The 17,263-nt window shown below is 43.3% G+C and overlaps 1 protein-coding gene and 1 long non-coding RNA gene across 2 annotated transcripts; both read right to left on the reverse strand.

The window, feature by feature from the left end:
- Positions 1-9,317: 9,317 nt before the first annotated feature.
- Positions 9,318-11,145, reverse strand: LOC119128399. Its single transcript, XR_005098999.1, has 2 exons — positions 10,014-11,145; positions 9,318-9,710 (listed from the first exon to the last, which is right to left on the reverse strand). It is a non-coding gene; the product is annotated as an uncharacterized LOC119128399 (long non-coding RNA).
- Positions 11,146-11,521: 376 nt separating this feature from the next.
- On the reverse strand, positions 11,522-14,847 carry LOC119128302 (multidrug and toxin extrusion protein 1-like). The gene is made up of 5 exons (XM_037260538.1): positions 14,714-14,847; positions 14,501-14,633; positions 14,333-14,427; positions 14,178-14,244; positions 11,522-11,966 (listed from the first exon to the last, which is right to left on the reverse strand). The coding sequence occupies exons 1-5, from the start codon at positions 14,792-14,794 to the stop codon at positions 11,740-11,742; spliced, it is 603 nt and encodes a 200-aa protein (XP_037116433.1). The 5' UTR covers positions 14,795-14,847; the 3' UTR covers positions 11,522-11,739.
- Between the last annotated feature and the right edge of the window lie 2,416 nt (positions 14,848-17,263).

A 17,263-nucleotide genomic window follows, 5' to 3' on the forward strand; every position in this document is an offset into this window, starting at 1 on the left:
TTCGTTTATTTGGGTTGACAGTTATTATGGCCCTCCGAGGGAAACTATGACTACAATGCGGCCCGTGACAAAAATGTGCTTGATACCTCTGATCTATGGCATTTCCTACTCAAATTGATGGAAATGGCAGTAATGCTGTATTGTAAGTACTTTGAATGGAACCTGTGAAAGAACACTTTGCCTTTTATTTGGAGAACTGATTACATTTTTAGTAGTTCACTTTTGAGGGAGGGCAGACAATATACAAGAGAAAAACAAGAACTGACACCCTTAGCGTAGGACATAATACACAAGAGAATATACTGCTAGTGTCACAACAAAATTTGCGCAGTAAAAGTATTATGTTGCCTTTTTGGCATGAAGAATGCATGCACTTCAGTAGAGCATATCTGAATACAATCCAAATGCTTCAATGTGCACGGGTTTAAAACGGTGAACTGATAACAACATGGAGCTTGTTAAAAAGCCATAAACAGTAAACACAATTTTGTCGAGCCGGGAATAGAAAATAATGTGACGTTACCATCTGCAAATGAAACACATCTTTAGTGTTTAAGCCACGGGGTTAAAGCTTGGGAAACAAGGCCGGCTCTACGCAGGGGCAACAAACAGATGTCCTGCCCCCTCTAATCAAACTTTTAGAAGTGAAAAATCCGCTGATAGAAACACACGTTAATCAGCCCCCTCTCTTCTCTCATGTCGGTGCAGTGTGTGTCCTCCCTCACACAGCCTGCTGTCAGGACTCCCCGCCCCTCCGCAAACATCCAATCACTGTGAGTTTGCAAATGAGGCAAGACGCAGCCAGAGAGTGTCAGGTTAGTGTCAGCGCGGTAGGAGTTGGAAGAAGCAGTAAAAACTCCACCAAACTCGTCGTAATGACCCGTGATATAACTAATGATTAACGACAACTCAAATAATAGTTAATATAACATTCATATTATATGTCCCCCCCCCCCCCCCCCCCCTGAGAGATTGCCACCTTATTGTGGTCAGGGGGTTTGCGTGCCTCAGTGACCCTAAGAGCAATACCAGCAGAAGCTTTAATCTTCAGGTGGGACACCCAAGCTGGACAGGTCTTAGTGTAGAGGCCTGACAGAGTGCAATGCACTTCTCCAGGTTGAGATCTGGACACACAGCTAACAACTGCCGTGAAGAAAACACTAACGGTGTTAAAAATGTGTAAAAAAAAAAAAAAAAAAGAACATGCCCCCTTCACATTTCTGACTGCCCCCTCTTACGTGCATTCCTAGAATTGCTAGAAGTGCATTCCATTTCCCTGTTGGGAAAGAAGGTGCATTTACAAATTTGAACTTCACAGTAATTGAACTTTTACTACATGTACAATTCGGACCCTGTCAAAAACAATGACTGAAGTACATCATTGAGATCCTGAAATTAATATAATGATTTCATAATGATCCCTAATGTGTCACGTACCGGCGCCACCGGTGACAGGACCACGCCCCCCTATCAGCGGAATCGCCGCCACCTGCCACAGGCTCATGGGCAGCGCTATATCAACGCCGCCAGCGCAGACCCGAGTGTCCGTCTGTCTCGTGATATTGTTTCGCCCTCCGGTCCACGACAAACTGACGTCCGTGAAGAAAGCGAAGATCCAGCAGAACAGCTTGTTTTCCCCAGCCTGATCGCCGATCCAGCGCCGGCTCCAGCTTCGCCCACACCGCAATAAAGATCTCTCTTGCTACGCACTTGGCTGCACTCTCCATTCCCTTACATCAGGGGTCACCAAACTACGGCCCGCGGGCCGGATACGGCCCACGGGACCGTTTAATCCGGCCCGCCAACCCTGAACAAATTGTATTATTAAACTTTTTTTTTTTGGTCATTTTGCCTGCAATGACTGCGTTTCCCCAGTAGATGGGGAAGCGCTCGCCTGCGCATTTACTACCGGAAGCCGTGTCAGAAAGCTCGGTGCACACTCACAAGTGCGTGTACGTACTCAGTAGTACGGACATGGCGCACTCGCGCTCTATTTGTATCAGTCCCGAATTTAGAGCGTGGGCTGTGACGACAGCATTCTTGTAATTCGCGCGCTGAGCTTTCAGATGCAGTTTTGCGCTAAAGCCACCCACAAACCTTCCCCTGGAATCCTTCCATTAAAATGAGTCGCCCAAGGAAAAGCAAGGTGGACACAGTGCCGAGCGTTTAAAAGAGAGTGGCCAATTTGGCTCGACGTACGCGACGTGACGTTCAGCCACATGAACGTCAACATCAAACCGTCACAGATCGAGGTAAACGGACCAACACCTCGGATCTCGCCTAAGAATTGCCACAACAAATTTTACTCCAGACTATGACGCACTAGCAAACTTTAACAAAAAAGACAGCGGTGTCTACAAGCCTACTGGAACCTACAAAAGGATTATAAGGAAGGAACACAAGAACTTTAAGAGACTGCTCATATGTGTCAGAGAGATTCTGCTCTGACAACTGAGCTGAACTTTTATCTGTTAAGATTGTGCATGGCACAACAGAAAGTTAATGTTCCATGGCTTTTTTTTCTATGAGGAACCCAGAGAGAGTTATTTAGTTATTATTTATTTCCTGGTTTTTCTGTGAAGAACTCAGAGAGGGTTATTTAGTTATTATTTATTTCATTAATAGTGTTATTATTTGTTTCCTGACTTTTTTTTCTGTAAAGAACCTGGAAAGGGTTATTAAATAACCGTTATTTGGTTATATGTGGCTTTCTGGAAAACAATACATTTTTTAAGCTCCCCTACGATCGTCACACTTTTTCTGTTACAAACTGACACCGGCCCCCCATCAGAGAAGGGAAAAGTTATGTGGCCCTCACAGGAAAAAGTAATTTTGAAGGCTTAATTTTCTCATTAGTGGGCTGGTGTGTGAGAATCACCTTTAGTGCTAAACATTTGTTGAAGTTTTCATTTTACTTCAGCAGTCTTTTTCTTGGCTATTGGAGGCTGTTCTTTTGTTTCATTTCTGAAGAGGCTCTCCAAAGTTGTTTGCTTGTCATTCAGTTTTTCAGTGCTTCCATTTTTACAACCGTAGAAGAGAACCGCAAATACGCGAAGGTCACCTTTACAGACTTCCACGATCACCAAAACGGGATCACCTAAATGCGTTGTGGAATTTTACTGTCCTTGTGTGCTGTCCCACTGAACCAGTGTTGTCCTCGCAATGACCGGGTGTCACATTTCTCTATCACCCGTCATCTTATCATTGTTTAATTTGACCCTGAGATGTTCATAACTCATTTGCTGAAGCTAAAGAACTTTCCAGAGTATTACTTCCCTATTACAATGAGCTAAATAGTTTAAAGGTGGAAAAGTTTCAGTCAGTTTAAAAAAATGTTAAATTTAGACAGAGAAACCCCCCAATTTTTATTCGGGACTTTTATTTTCAAATTTTGCACCCTCTTCCCGCCAAAGAAGGAGGTAAAAGAATGACATGAACACTTTAAACTTGAAAGGGTTTCAATTATTATTATTCACTACCTCGCTTTGTGATTGGCTGCACGTCACTTAGACTTAGACAAACTTTATTGTCATTTTGTAAACACTGGGTGCACACAAAACGAAATTACGTTGCATACGGCTTCCAACAATGTGGTGATATTGCGGCTGAATAAAAAGTGACATTCTATATAAAAATATGAAATAAGATAAGTATAAAGTGCAGCAGTGATAAAGTATGTAAACAGTGCAGGAAACAAAAACAGTATTTACAAAGTGTGCAGAGGAATGCTAAGTTGAATGTTCAACAGTCTGACGACAGCAGGGAAAAAAACCATTGCAGAACCTGGTGGACCTGCAGCGGATGCTGCGAAACCTCTTCCCAGAGGGCAGCAGGGAGAACAGTCCATGGTGGGGGTGTGATGGGTCACTGATAATATTACGGGCTCGGGACACGCAGCGCTGGGATGACAAGTCCTGAATGGAGGGAAGAGGAGCCCCGATGATCCTCTCTGCTGTCCTCACCACTCTCCTCGCGTTCTTCCAATCGGAGGCGCTGCAACCTCCACACCACACCGAGAGACAGCTTGTCAGAATGCTCTCTATGGTGCTTCGGTAGAACGTCCTCATGATGGGCGGGGGCAGGTGGGCTCTCCTCATCCTCCGCAGGAAGTACAAGCGCTTCTGTGCCCTCTTGACCAGTGTCGTGGTGTTCACAGTCCAGGTGAGGTCGTCTGTGATGTGGACCCCCAAGAATTTAGTGCTGCTGACCACCTCCGCAGCTGAGCTGTTGATGATCAATGGAGCGTGGTGAGGCTGGTTCTTCCTGAAGTCGACGACGATCTCCTTCGTCTTCTCCACATTCAGGATCAGGCTATTGTCTCTGCACCGGCCCACCGACTGCTCCACCTCCTCTCTGTAGTCCAGGTCGTTGTTGTCACTGATGAGGCCCACCACCGTTGTGTCGTCTGCAAACTTCACGATGTGATTGGTGGTGAACCTGGGGACGCAGTCGTGTGTCATCAGGGTGAAGAGCAGGGGGCTCAGGACGCAGCCCTGAGGGGAGCCTGTGCTGAGGGTGATGACATCTGAGGTGTTCTGTCCGACCCGGACTGACTGAGGTCTGTTGGTGAGGAAGTCTAGCAGCCGGTTTCGAAGGGGGGTGCCGAAGCCCAGGTGTTCCAGTTTTCCTACCAGATGCTGTGGAATGATGGTGTTAAACGCTGAGCTGAAGTCCAGGAACAGCAACCGCACGTGGGTGTTCCTCTCCTCCAGGTGAGCCAGGCTCAGGTGAAGAACGGAGGAGATGGCATCCTCAGTAGAGCGGTTCTGCCGGTAGGCAAACTGGAACGGGTCGAATGTTGGGGGGAGTCTGGAGACGATGTGTTCTTTGAGCAGCCTTTCGAAGCACTTCATCATGATGGGAGTCAGCGGCACCGGTCTGTAGTCGTTCAATGAGGTGATTTGAGGTTTCTTCGGCACCGGAATGATGGAGGCAGCCTTGAAGCATACCGGCACTGTGGCTTGGCCCAGCGAGATGTTAAAAATGTCTGTGATGACACCAGCCAGCTGACCTGCACATTCCTTGAACACCCGCCCAGGTATGTTGTCGGGGCCTGGGGCCTTACGTGGGTTGACTCTTCTCAGAGTCTTCAACACGTCGGCTGAGTCAAGGCAGCGTGCCTCCTCTTCCTGATGGGGAACAGATTTAACTGCAGGAATGCTGTTTAGTGCCTCAAACCGCCCAAAGAAGTTATTTAGACCAGTGGTCCCCAACCACCGGGCCGCGGACCGGTACCGGTCCGTGGGTCACTTGGTACCGGGCCGCACAGAATTTTTTTTTTTTTTTTTTTATCGACGATCAATGAATTCAGGTCAAGACACTCGTCCCGGTCACGTGACATGTTTCCCCAGTCGAGCCCGCAAAGCTAATATGTGGCGACAGGCTAACCAACCAGGCAATGAAGCATTCAAAACTGCTTCAACACATGGAGACCGAGCATCCTGCAATAAAAGACAAACCTTAATCACTTCGGGTGTCATTGTCTCCGATTACGTCTAGATGGGACCGGCTTGCTCGTTTCTGAGAAACAAACTCAGTGCTCCCACTAATTCAACGTAATGGTGAGTTTTATTTTTGTCATTTGTACTTGTTTTTATGTCAGTCGGATCATTTCATTTCATCGTATTTATATATTTATTCTAAATGTATTATTTATTTATTGATATAAATGTATTATTGATTTATATAAATGCCGGTCCGCGAAAATATTTCTGACATGGAACCGGTCCGTGGCGCAAAAAAGGTTGGGGACCACTGATTTAGACCATTTAGGAATTCAGCATCAACCTCACCCACCGGGGGGGGGAGGGTAAGTTGTAGTCAGTGATCGCCCGTATGCCTGTCAGCCAGCTGCGTGTTCATTCGCCCTCGGAGGACACAACACATGATGCTAAGGCAGGTCAAAACAATCCAACACATTGAATATCCCCGATTTGAGGTCGGACATCCTCCAAGCAGCCTTGAAGCATACCGGCACTGTGGCTTGGCCCAGCGAGATGTTAAAAATGTCTGTGATGACACCAGCCAGCTGACCTGCACATTCCTTGAACACCCGCCCAGGTATGTTGTCGGGGCCTGGGGCCTTACGTGGGTTGACTCTTCTCAGAGTCTTCAACACGTCGGCTGAGTCAAGGCAGCGTGCCTCCTCTTCCTGATGGGGAACAGATTTAACTGCAGGAATGCTGTTTAGTGCCTCAAACCGCCCAAAGAAGTTATTTAGACCAGTGGTCCCCAACCACCGGGCCGCGGACCGGTACCGGTCCGTGGGTCACTTGGTACCGGGCCGCACAGAATTTTTTTTTTTTTTTTTTATCGACGATCAATGAATTCAGGTCAAGACACTCGTCCCGGTCACGTGACATGTTTCCCCAGTCGAGCCCGCAAAGCTAATATGTGGCGACAGGCTAACCAACCAGGCAATGAAGCATTCAAAACTGCTTCAACACATGGAGACCGAGCATCCTGCAATAAAAGACAAACCTTAATCACTTCGGGTGTCATTGTCTCCGATTACGTCTAGATGGGACCGGCTTGCTCGTTTCTGAGAAACAAACTCAGTGCTCCCACTAATTCAACGTAATGGTGAGTTTTATTTTTGTCATTTGTACTTGTTTTTATGTCAGTCGTATCATTTTATTTCATCGTATTCATATATTTATTCTAAATGTATTATTTATTTATTGATATAAATGTATTATTGATTTATATAAATGCCGGTCCGCGAAAATATTTCTGACATGGAACCGGTCCGTGGCGCAAAAAAGGTTGGGGACCACTGATTTAGACCATTTAGGAATTCAGCATCAACCTCACCCACCGGGGGGGGGAGGGTAAGTTGTAGTCAGTGATCGCCCGTATGCCTGTCAGCCAGCTGCGTGTTCATTCGCCCTCGGAGGACACAACACATGATGCTAAGGCAGGTCAAAACAATCCAACACATTGAATATCCCCGATTTGAGGTCGGACATCCTCCAAGCAGCCGAGATCAGTCCGAGCACATTCCCTGCTAAATTTATCTTTGAAGCCATTACGAGATTTAGGGCTAAAATCTGGCCAATACGTATCAATGGAACTTTATTTGATTTTGAAATGATCATTCCTAGTTGACACTGTAACACCTGTGTTTATATAATTGTACATATTTTTGATGTCATTTTTACGCGATTCACTCCAGTTCAGGCTTTTCCGAAGCTCAAGCTCATGACCCTCCAGTAAAAAACTAAAGGATAGAGGTCAAATCTTTATGGTCACGCAAACAAACATACCCATTCTTTATTACCAACACCAAATATGAAACATCAGTTAAAAGTATCACCAATGAATAACTATGCAAGGAACTCTTCATCTCATGTTGCTCAGTCTTTCAAAATCTTTTGGAAATGAAAACAGACACACCGTTCCAGCTAGTCATTCATTAATGGCCTAGTTGTTTTGATGACGTAAATTAAAAGATGCTGCCCTTTCCAGTCAAAGCTTGATAATTAAATGTTAAGACACAACATTTTAAATTGGAGTGGAGCTGCCTGATATTTAACTCATGAATAAATAGTCACAACCCATCCATCCATCCATCTTCTGTACCGCTTAGTCCCCACGGGGGTCGCGGGCGTGCTGGAGCCTATCCCAGCGTCATCGGGCAGTAGGCGGGGGACACCCTGAACCGGTTGCCAGCCGATCGCAGGGCACACAGAGACAAACAACCATTCGCACTCGCACTCACACCTAGGGACAATTTGGAGCGCTCAATCAGCCTACCAAGCATGTTTTTGGCATGTGGGAGGAAACCGGAGTGCCCGGAGAAAACCCACGCGGGCCCGGGGAGAACATGCAAACTCCACACAGGGAGGGCCGGAGGTGGAATCGAACCCGCACCCTCCTAACTGTGAGGCGGACGTGCTACCCATTGAGCGAAAAAAAAAAGCAATCTCTCATCTCGTAGTTATCACACAGTGTGGATAAGTGACTTACTTGTAATGGAGTGACCTGAGCTTCAATCTGTTCACCATTAAATACTAGGGGTGTAACGATTCATCGATACACATCGATAGAATGCTCTACGATTTATTGGCATCGATGCTAAACGTAAACATCGATTTAGATCGCCGTGTTTGACCTCGGACATTAGACGCGACTTTATTTTGAAATCCAGTTCATTGTTGCTTGCTTCCTCTTCCCGGGAGCAGTACGCGGCGTGCTGTGTTGTGAGCAGAGCAGGCACGTGAAAGGGGAGCCGACAACTACGCGGCTCCTGGGCTGGTGCTATGGCTAGTGTCCAAGAAGACGAGGAAATTCGCTCCCCTTTGGGCTTCAAGTCATTCGTTTGGAAGCACTTTGGATTCCAAAGAAAAGATGGCTCAACGGACAATTACAATTATTGTAAATAAATAGTTCAGTAATGCACTTTAAAGTTAATGGTATTACAAAAAAAGAAAGAATATTCATTTTTCTTTACTTATATGAGAAAAAATATAGGAATTTGATCAAGTTCAGTGTTAAAATAAGCACTTTGTATGCTACAATACTCTTGTAATTTCCTAAATAAAGAGTTTGCAGTACCTTGTTGATTTTGCGTATGAATTGTTATAAATCAGGATATTGTTCTATATTTTTTATTTTAAAAAAAGAAATAAAAATATCGATCGTGGAGCACTATATCGTGATGTATCGTGAATGAATCACAGCAGGCTTTAAGATATCGGCAATAATCGTATCGTGGTCCTTTGTATCGATATGATATCGTATCGTGACAAAACCTGCGATTTACACCCCTATTAAATACCACATTTCACGTTGAGTATGGTGAACTGCTATGGCCTACGGGTTTTGCTCTTCAAAGCAAATTATTAAAATAAATGGACTCTCCCCTGGTTATTGGCCATGCACTTGTACATACGATAGATTTGTATGCAAAAAGAATAGCTTTAGAGTGGACAAAGGATCAAGGAATTTGAAAGGCTAGTGACTCAGCCAGAATGCTATCAAGTGTCAGAATGAACATCCAGGTGCAGACAGGAGTTGATGGCGGAACTTACATAAGTTCCGCCATCAACTCCTGAAGATTCAATGTAATCGTTTTTATATGGATCCATGTACATCACCATCACATCACCAAGGGAGACGAGACTCAGTACAGGCTGGAGGTTGACCTTCTGACCACGTGGTGCAGGGACAACAACCTCCTGCTGAACGTCGACAAGACCAAGGAGATTGTTGTTGACTTCCGGAAGGGTCACGCCCAACACCTTGAATCAACTAAATGTAGAGCCAGAAGTACAGTGTTTTGGCCCAACATGAACACGGATATCACAAAAGTACTACTGTCTTGTGCTGTATGCAATAGCACACGACCACACCAGCAAAAGGAACCGCTAAAAGCTCATCCTGTCCCTACCCTGCCATGGTCTACGGTCGCAACAGACATTTTTGAATGGCATGGTCAACAGTATTCAGTCCTTGTAGACTCTTACTCGGGATGGTTCGAAATTGATCTGCTTCGTGATTTGTCTTCAGCTACAGTGATAAAAAAGCTAAAGAGACGTTTTTCTGTTCATGGAGCACCCCATACACTGATTTCTGATAATGGCAAACAGTACACAAGCCAACGATTCCGCGACTTTTCCAAACAGTGGGATATTACTCACGTTACCAGCAGTCCCGAATACCCGCAGTCAAATGGATTAGCCGAGCGTGCCGTCCGCAGTGCCAAACAGCTCATGGAAAAGTCACACCGAGATGGAACAGATGTTTTTCTTAACCTGCTCAACCTCAGGAACATTCCTCGAGACAACACGCTTGGATCACCTGCACAGCGTCTCATGTCTCGCCAGACACGTTCTACCTTTCCTGTCAACAACAATCTGCTTGTGCCTACAATAAAGGGTGCAAAACAAGTTGCTACTCCGCTTCAAAGGAAAAGACTTGTTCAAAAGCAGTACTATGATGCAACAAGTCGCCCTCTAGTGCCACTTGTGAGAGGACAAATTGTCCGGTTACAGACTGCAGAGGGATATGACCGCCTCGGGAAAGTGGTTCAGGCTTGCAAAGAGCCGCGCTCCTACATCGTTGAATCCAACGGAGGTATCTACAGGAGGAATCGCCGTCACATCCTTCCTGTTGCTGAACCAACCCCACCTTTGCACGCCGACTCTGACCATCACTCTCAACCACCAGTTCCGAGTACACCAGACCCTCTTCTATCCAGTCCACATGCCCGACCGTCTCACTTCTCTCAGCCATCTGCTCACTACTCCACCAATGAGCAATCAACAACATCTCCAGCTGACTTGCCCACCCGAGTATCACACAATTGTTCTGCTTATGTGACTCGCTCAGGTCGGATTTCTAAGCCGAATCCGAAGTATAAGGATTGAACTGCATGTTTGTTAGTTGCATTTTGAAAAAAAAAAAGTTAAGTTCTAAGGTTGTTTACATACTTGCCATTATTACCAAGTGTACCTTCGTGCATTTCCAAGAGGAATAATTTGTTAATTCAGTAAATTTTATGCTGCCAGTTTTACGCAGAATTGTTTATTGTTAGACTGTCATGTCACATTTGTATATTACAGTTTTTTAGTTAACAATATTTTTTATAGAGGCAATGTTCTAAAAGGAGAGGATGTAGATAATTGCATGATTGTGTATTGTGCTAAAGAAATGTCCCGCACGGCTACTGTAGCTTAGACTGCAAGCTCCTCCTCTCTCCCCGGATGTAACGCAACTAAGTGGTAGTGTTTGCTCTCTGGATCCTCGTGTGAGTTTATTAAACTGCTGTCCTCTGAACGTATGGTGCTTGCTTCGACGCACATAACGACAGTTTTGGTTGCTTGTCTTTCTTTTGGACTGCAATTATTCCAGAGAAAATCTGTATGCATGCAAGATTTTTAAAGTACAAACTAATTACGAAAGGAAGGGGCACATGGATGTGACTGAATTTGTCTGAATTATTTATGTATTGTCATTATTGCAAGATTTCACAGCAAACAGGTGATCAGGCTGAATATGTTAAATTGACACATTGGGGGGAAAATGTCAGAGAAGTTTACGGCAAGAGCCTTTTTAAACCAACAACAGCATCTACAGTAATCTGGATTTAATTGAAGAAAATGATTATGAGAATAAAATCTTTCTGATGTAAAATACAATGTTAAAAATGTAATTGCACAATAAGTTATCACGAATTGAATCTGCCACATCTGTAATACATACGATTCATATTACATATTAGAAATATGTATAAAAAAAACATTTTTACAATAGGAGCCCATTTGCTATCACCATAACTGTCTCATCCATTAAATAAGCAACCCAAGTTTATACCTGTTTCTCATCTGAAAAAATTTAATCAAGACTCGTCTCCTTGAGTTGCCGTTTGGAGTTAAACTGACCCACTTCACAGAGCTTGATTGTCTTTTCTTTCTCAGGTGGAGTGTAATCTTCAGTCAATGCTTTGTTTTGTTTAAGCTCCACTTTTGTGCACGCTCTGCCTGCACCTAGTTTTCAGTCTTGCAATCATTGGCCCATATCAAGGTGCAGAATGAACACTATTGCTGAATAAACACCAAACACAATGCAAAGTGATTGCATTTACATACATTATTGACACGTTTATAATCGTGGGTTTGATCGTGATGATTTACTCATGACATAAGAGATGAGTTGATATTAGAAGCAACTAATAAACCTACTATTAAGTCCTCCAGTGTTCGCTTAATGACTGTCCGTTACAAACCAACACGAGGCTCATTTCAGCAGTTTGACAAGGAAGTGACTGGCGATAATTCCGGCCGCTAAGATGGCAACAAAGATAAGTAAAATCAAGCCACGCTTCAAAAGCAGCTGTTTTACTGTGAGAACATTGCCGACTACGGTAGTTGCAGTTTTATGTTGATCTGGAATCTGTTGGCCCTCTGAAGCGCTCTCACACCTGGATGTAGGGGAAGTAACTGGGTCCTGGTTGGTGTTTGACTCTGAAGATTCAAAAACACAACTATAGTTTTAACACTTAACAGACAAAAATATTTGCTTCACTTTGTACTCGACCAGAGACAAAATACTCATAATACGATATATTGCATTGCAATGGCTCCATATACGGAAATGACACTCGAGATACTGAGTTTCTGGCCAACATCCGAGTATTTGCAGTTGCAACTTAATGGTGAATTGAACTTTGTCACCTCAGAATGTCTGTATTCATCTCCATGTTGAAAATATTTTTAGTACTATTTATTATTTTTATTTAGTATTATTTATTTTTATTTTTAGTATTGTTTGCCGACCTACTTTCTTCCTTGTGGTATTCATTGGCGCCCAAATAATATTTTATATTTTTCAGCCATCTGGTTTAAGTGGTTAAATTTTGGTTACATCAGGTAAAAAAATACCTGTGTGCTCCAAAGATTAGGTTGTATATATATATATATATATCCATCCATCCATCCATTTATTTTCTGTACTGCTTTATCCCCACGGGGGTCACGGGCGTGCTGGAGCCTATCCCAGCAGTCATCGGGCAGTAGGCAGGGGACACCCTGAACCGGTTGCCATTCAACCGCAGGGCACACAGAGACGAACAACCATCCGCGCTCGCACTCACATCTATGGGCAATCTATGGTGTTATTAAATAGTTATAATGAGAAATGAGTCATAATGAGAAAATTTTTGGTTTTTAGGTGCGCCTTATAGTCCGGAAAATACAGTATATATGAATATATATATATATATATATATTTTATATTTTTCATTTTTCATTTCATTTTTATTTATATATATATATTTATATATATATATGGAATAAGCTCCAGCACGCCCAGGACAAGCAGTACAGAAAATGTACCACTGTGTGTGTGTGTGTGTGTGTGTGTGTGTGTGTGTGTGTGTGTGTGTGTGTGTGTGTGTGTGTGTGTGTGTGTGTGTATGTATATATATATATATATATATATATATATATATATATATATACACAGTGGTACATTTTCTGTACATATATATATATATATATATATGACTGTAAAGGGTTTTATTTGTTTGTTAAATCATCAAAATAAAGATGGCTATTTGTACGCCTGAACTTACTGAAGGAATAGGGTCAAAAGACACAAAACCCGCCTAGCCACAATAACAGATACGCTGATATAAGATAATAACAGAGGTTGCTACAACTTCACGATTCAATATGTATTTCTGTGCACTGCAAAATAAATGTCTTTTGATATGTTGCTTAAATAGCTTAATGACCCTTAAGGAACTGTGTAATGCATGCCTGATGTTTGTTCTCTAAATCATGGACACGGCCAGAGTCGTCTTGACCGTTCAGTACTTGATTATATCTTGTGTTTTGACTAAACGTCATATGTCGCCTAAATGTGAGACGCCAGCTTTTCGATTACTACTGAACGCTCTGCACAGAGGGAAATATTTTGCTTAACAAAGAAGAGATACGTGCGGAAGCATGATTAAACTAAGAATGTAATGATGTAAGCAAAGACATGGAGTATCAAAAGAACAAACTTTGCATCGTCAGGGAACATTAATAAATTGATGATGTCACAGCCAAAAGCTCACATAATTTCGTACAAAATGACAAAATTGAAAGAATGACGAATGGATGAGGTGCGACAGTGTAGGAATGGAGCAGAATGTTTACAGGAAGGTCACTTGGAGATAAAACCAGCTGGTGCCAGAAGGAGACAGCCAAGGACTCGGCCAAAGATGATCCCCAAGGCCGAAAGACAGGATGGAAGACGGCAGCCCCCACACACACACCGAATCGTCCAGAACCAGCACCCACTCCCATTGAATCAAACTCTACTGCGAACTCGCCCCACCCCAACGACTCATCACCCATCAAACTCGCCCCACACCGGCATGAGCAACTGAATATAAGCAGACCAAAGAACCTTGAACGTGGCCTTTTCTGAATGGAGACTTTCTGCTCTTGAAGGGCCCAGCGCTGTATTGTACTTTCCTGAAAACAGAGCTTTCTTAACAAGAATTATGATTGAACTCAACCAACCTGTGTAAGTCTAATTTCTGCTTCAGTGTCTTTGCATTTTCCTAAATCTGAAGAAATTAAACGAGCACGCAGTTAGTGAATTGGATAACAGGTGATTGGCAATGGCTTTTGCCGTGAGGCGCAGATAGCGCTCCCTAAATTGTGGACCAAATCCAACATTACCGAACTTGCAATCTTCTGTCTTGACCGTGTCGTCATAGGGGACCTGGACCCCGGCTCTAATTTTAGCCTGATTGAAAGCATTAAAAAATGTTACAATGCAAATCACTTGATTTCATAAAGTCACATTTGTGTTTTCAGAGAATTGAGTAACCCACCTTTTCAGCAGCCTTACTCCAATCTAGTTTGTATAGATATACGAGTAAGAAAGTAGCCTGCATGAAGACACAGACAGTAAGACCTATCCAAAGCCCTGTTGAAGAAACAACAGCAGCGTTTCTGAAACTCACATGACACATTTTGATTCCAGAACATGCAGGTCTTACCTAGGATGTTCAATTTTGCCGCAAAGGTTAAGGCCAAGCCAATGGGAAAGCCAATGAAGTAGTGTCCCACCAGGTTACAAACAGCACCAACCTTTTGTTTCCCAACTCCTCGGATGACACCTCCGCACACACCCTGCGGTGATTGTTGCAAGTTCACACAAAGCACATTTAAAACTTCTCCTAAAATGTCAGATAGGATTTTTTTTTTCTTACCGCAACAGCGGCAGAAAGATGCAAGAAGATGAAAACAATCAAGATTTCAGCAACCCGTTTCAAAATTTCTCTGAAGGTCATGAGACAAATATGATGAGATACAACATGAGAATTCTAGCAAAAGAAAAGCAAGAAGCTCTGTGAGGTGCTGACATGTAAAAATATTCCAAATAATTTATGGCTAATATGTACGTAATGTAATATGTACGCCTTCTTCACAAGCTATAGTCTGAATTTGTGAACTCATTGTTTTTCATTGTAATTTGTTCCCACTTGCACAGCATGGTATTAATTATGCGTGACTTTAAATTTTGATCTACAATCATATCAAATTACATCTTAATTTTATTCACTTATATAGTAATATTTTTCTTTTTTTAAATTTTTGAGTTTAACATTCACTGGTTTGATAGTTCATTGAGAACTTTCATTCCTTCATTATTCACTGTCAATGGGGTGCATTAAATGCAATTGCATTTGAATTCGATTTAGCACTTTACGAGAATATGTTATTGTAAATAAGTGTGATCGTAACAAAAACATAATACAGTGAGCACTCGTTTTTTGCTGGAGATGCATTCCAGAACCACCTGCAAAAAACTAAAATCTTCAAAGTAGAAACAATATATGGATTATTTAGAAAATGAAACACCATTGTATTGAAATTTCCAACACGTAATGTTTTTAGTTGGTTGCTAGGGAGCACAGGTGTAATGGAAGTCATTTAGAAAGTGTCTGCCTTCAGAAATACCACATTACGCTAACCCAGGGGACATCATGCATAGCGAAACCAAAGTGAGTCGGTTGCGGATGAATCTCCTGTTGCATTGTGGTCATATACATATATTAAAGGCTCCTCAATGCTTTTACGCTACATAAACCGTTCCCATTCCCTTAATAACTATTCCCACACTGTTCTGTACATATATGGCTGCCGGTATAGTTTGCTCCTAGTCTTGCCTGCAATTTTAGAGTGTATTTAGTGTTTTCTTGAGAGCTTTCTGGCCATTTGTCGAATGCAAGTGTACCACCATTGTACAGGTTAGTTAGAAAACCAATTTTGTTTTTTCTGTGGACTATTTTTATGTTTTTTTGGAGCATGTGCTCTGGTATGCTAGCACGCCTGCTAGCACTAGCCAGCTTTGCTAGCCTTGCTACCTGTTAGCCGTGCTAGCTACCATCAGCCTACACAGCAGCCCACCTACCATCTGGCTACTGCAGCCTACAGTAGAGGCCCAGCTACCACCAGGCTACTGCAGCCTGCAGCCTATAGCTACCACCAGGCTACTGCAGCCAGCAGTAGCTACTACTAGACTGCAGAAGACCAGCTACCACCAAGGAGTGTCCTCAAATCTCTCCAACATGTCTCCAATGCCATCAAAACCGGTAAACTGCATGGAGTGTAAGCGACTGAATCAGAGGATATTCCAGCTTGAAATGCAACTTGGAATACAGATTGAAACACTACATCAGATATGTGAAAATGACAAATTCACGGACTCGGTAGCAGCTGTGGAGCAGCTCATTGACGCTTATCATGTAGCCAAAGTAGCACCAAATGCTAACGGACAGACACAGATTGTTATAGACGGGGCTATCAACGTGGAGGCTCCCGCTACAGATCTGACCGACACACTTCCCTGGATATGTCCTAACACTACTGAACTAGTGGTGGAAACTCCCAGGATGCTCTCTGATGTTGTCCGTAACCCTGGATTACCTGCAGAAGCTCCGACGACAACCGCTTACTGGCATCGCAATGGAGCCAGGCCAAAAACATCAACACCAGCTGTCAGCCCGAGAGGCAAACCGGGCAAGAGATTAGATATGGAAGCATCAACACTCACTCCTACACCTGATCTTCCACTACATAACAGGTATGAACTATTGGCAAGGGATGAAATGTTGGATAATAACTGTAATGAAGCCGCAGATACTAATCACACTGCTAGCGCTAAGGCTAATCACAACCCCAGGAACAGTCCCCAAGCCATGGACAGGCCGAGGGCCAGAAGAAACTTTGCTAACTCCAGAACTGAACCACACACTCTCTTGATTGGAGACTCAGTAACTAAATTTGTTAAAATGCCAAAGACTGAAAACATTAGCATGGATAACACGACTGTATCTGAAATTGCAGAACTGATTCCAGTTATCTTAAATACATGCCCAAGAAATATGAGAATCATTATCCACACCGGGTCTTTTGACATTCTACATAAGAAAACTGGGTCTGAGATTCTGAAAAAAGACTTGACCCTGTTGCTAAACATACTGGATGACCATCAGTCACAGTGTGTGTACATCTCTGGCCCCATTCCAACCTTAAACAAAGGAACGGAATCTTTCAGTAGACTTCTTGGCCTAAATACATGGCTGACATCGGAGTGCTTCAAACATGGAATACAGTTTATTGATAATTTCAATATCTTTTGGAATTGTAAAGACCGATTCCAGCCGGATGGGATACATCCAAACATCTACGGATCCAGGCTACTCAGTGCCAACATTTGTTACGCCGTTGGGACACCATGTCTTTGACATGGTGTC

The sequence above is a fragment of the Syngnathus acus genome, chromosome 1 (assembly GCF_901709675.1).
Source record: "Syngnathus acus chromosome 1, fSynAcu1.2, whole genome shotgun sequence".
Taxonomy (NCBI): domain Eukaryota; kingdom Metazoa; phylum Chordata; class Actinopteri; order Syngnathiformes; family Syngnathidae; genus Syngnathus; species Syngnathus acus.

What these genes read in the sequence shown, in the direction of transcription:
- LOC119128302 (XM_037260538.1), bottom strand. Translation starts at nt 14,794, where the DNA reads ATGACCTTCAGAGAAATTTTGAAACGGGTTGCTGAAATCTTGATTGTT. An exon ending in GGAGTAAGGCTGCTGAAAAG is followed by an intron (nt 14,245 to 14,332) that starts GTGGGTTACTCA and finishes GCTTTCAATCAG; the next exon opens with GCTAAAATTAGAGCCGGGGT. An exon ending in GACAGAAGATTGCAAGTTCG is followed by an intron (nt 11,967 to 14,177) that starts GTAATGTTGGAT and finishes TTGAATCTTCAG; the next exon opens with AGTCAAACACCAACCAGGAC.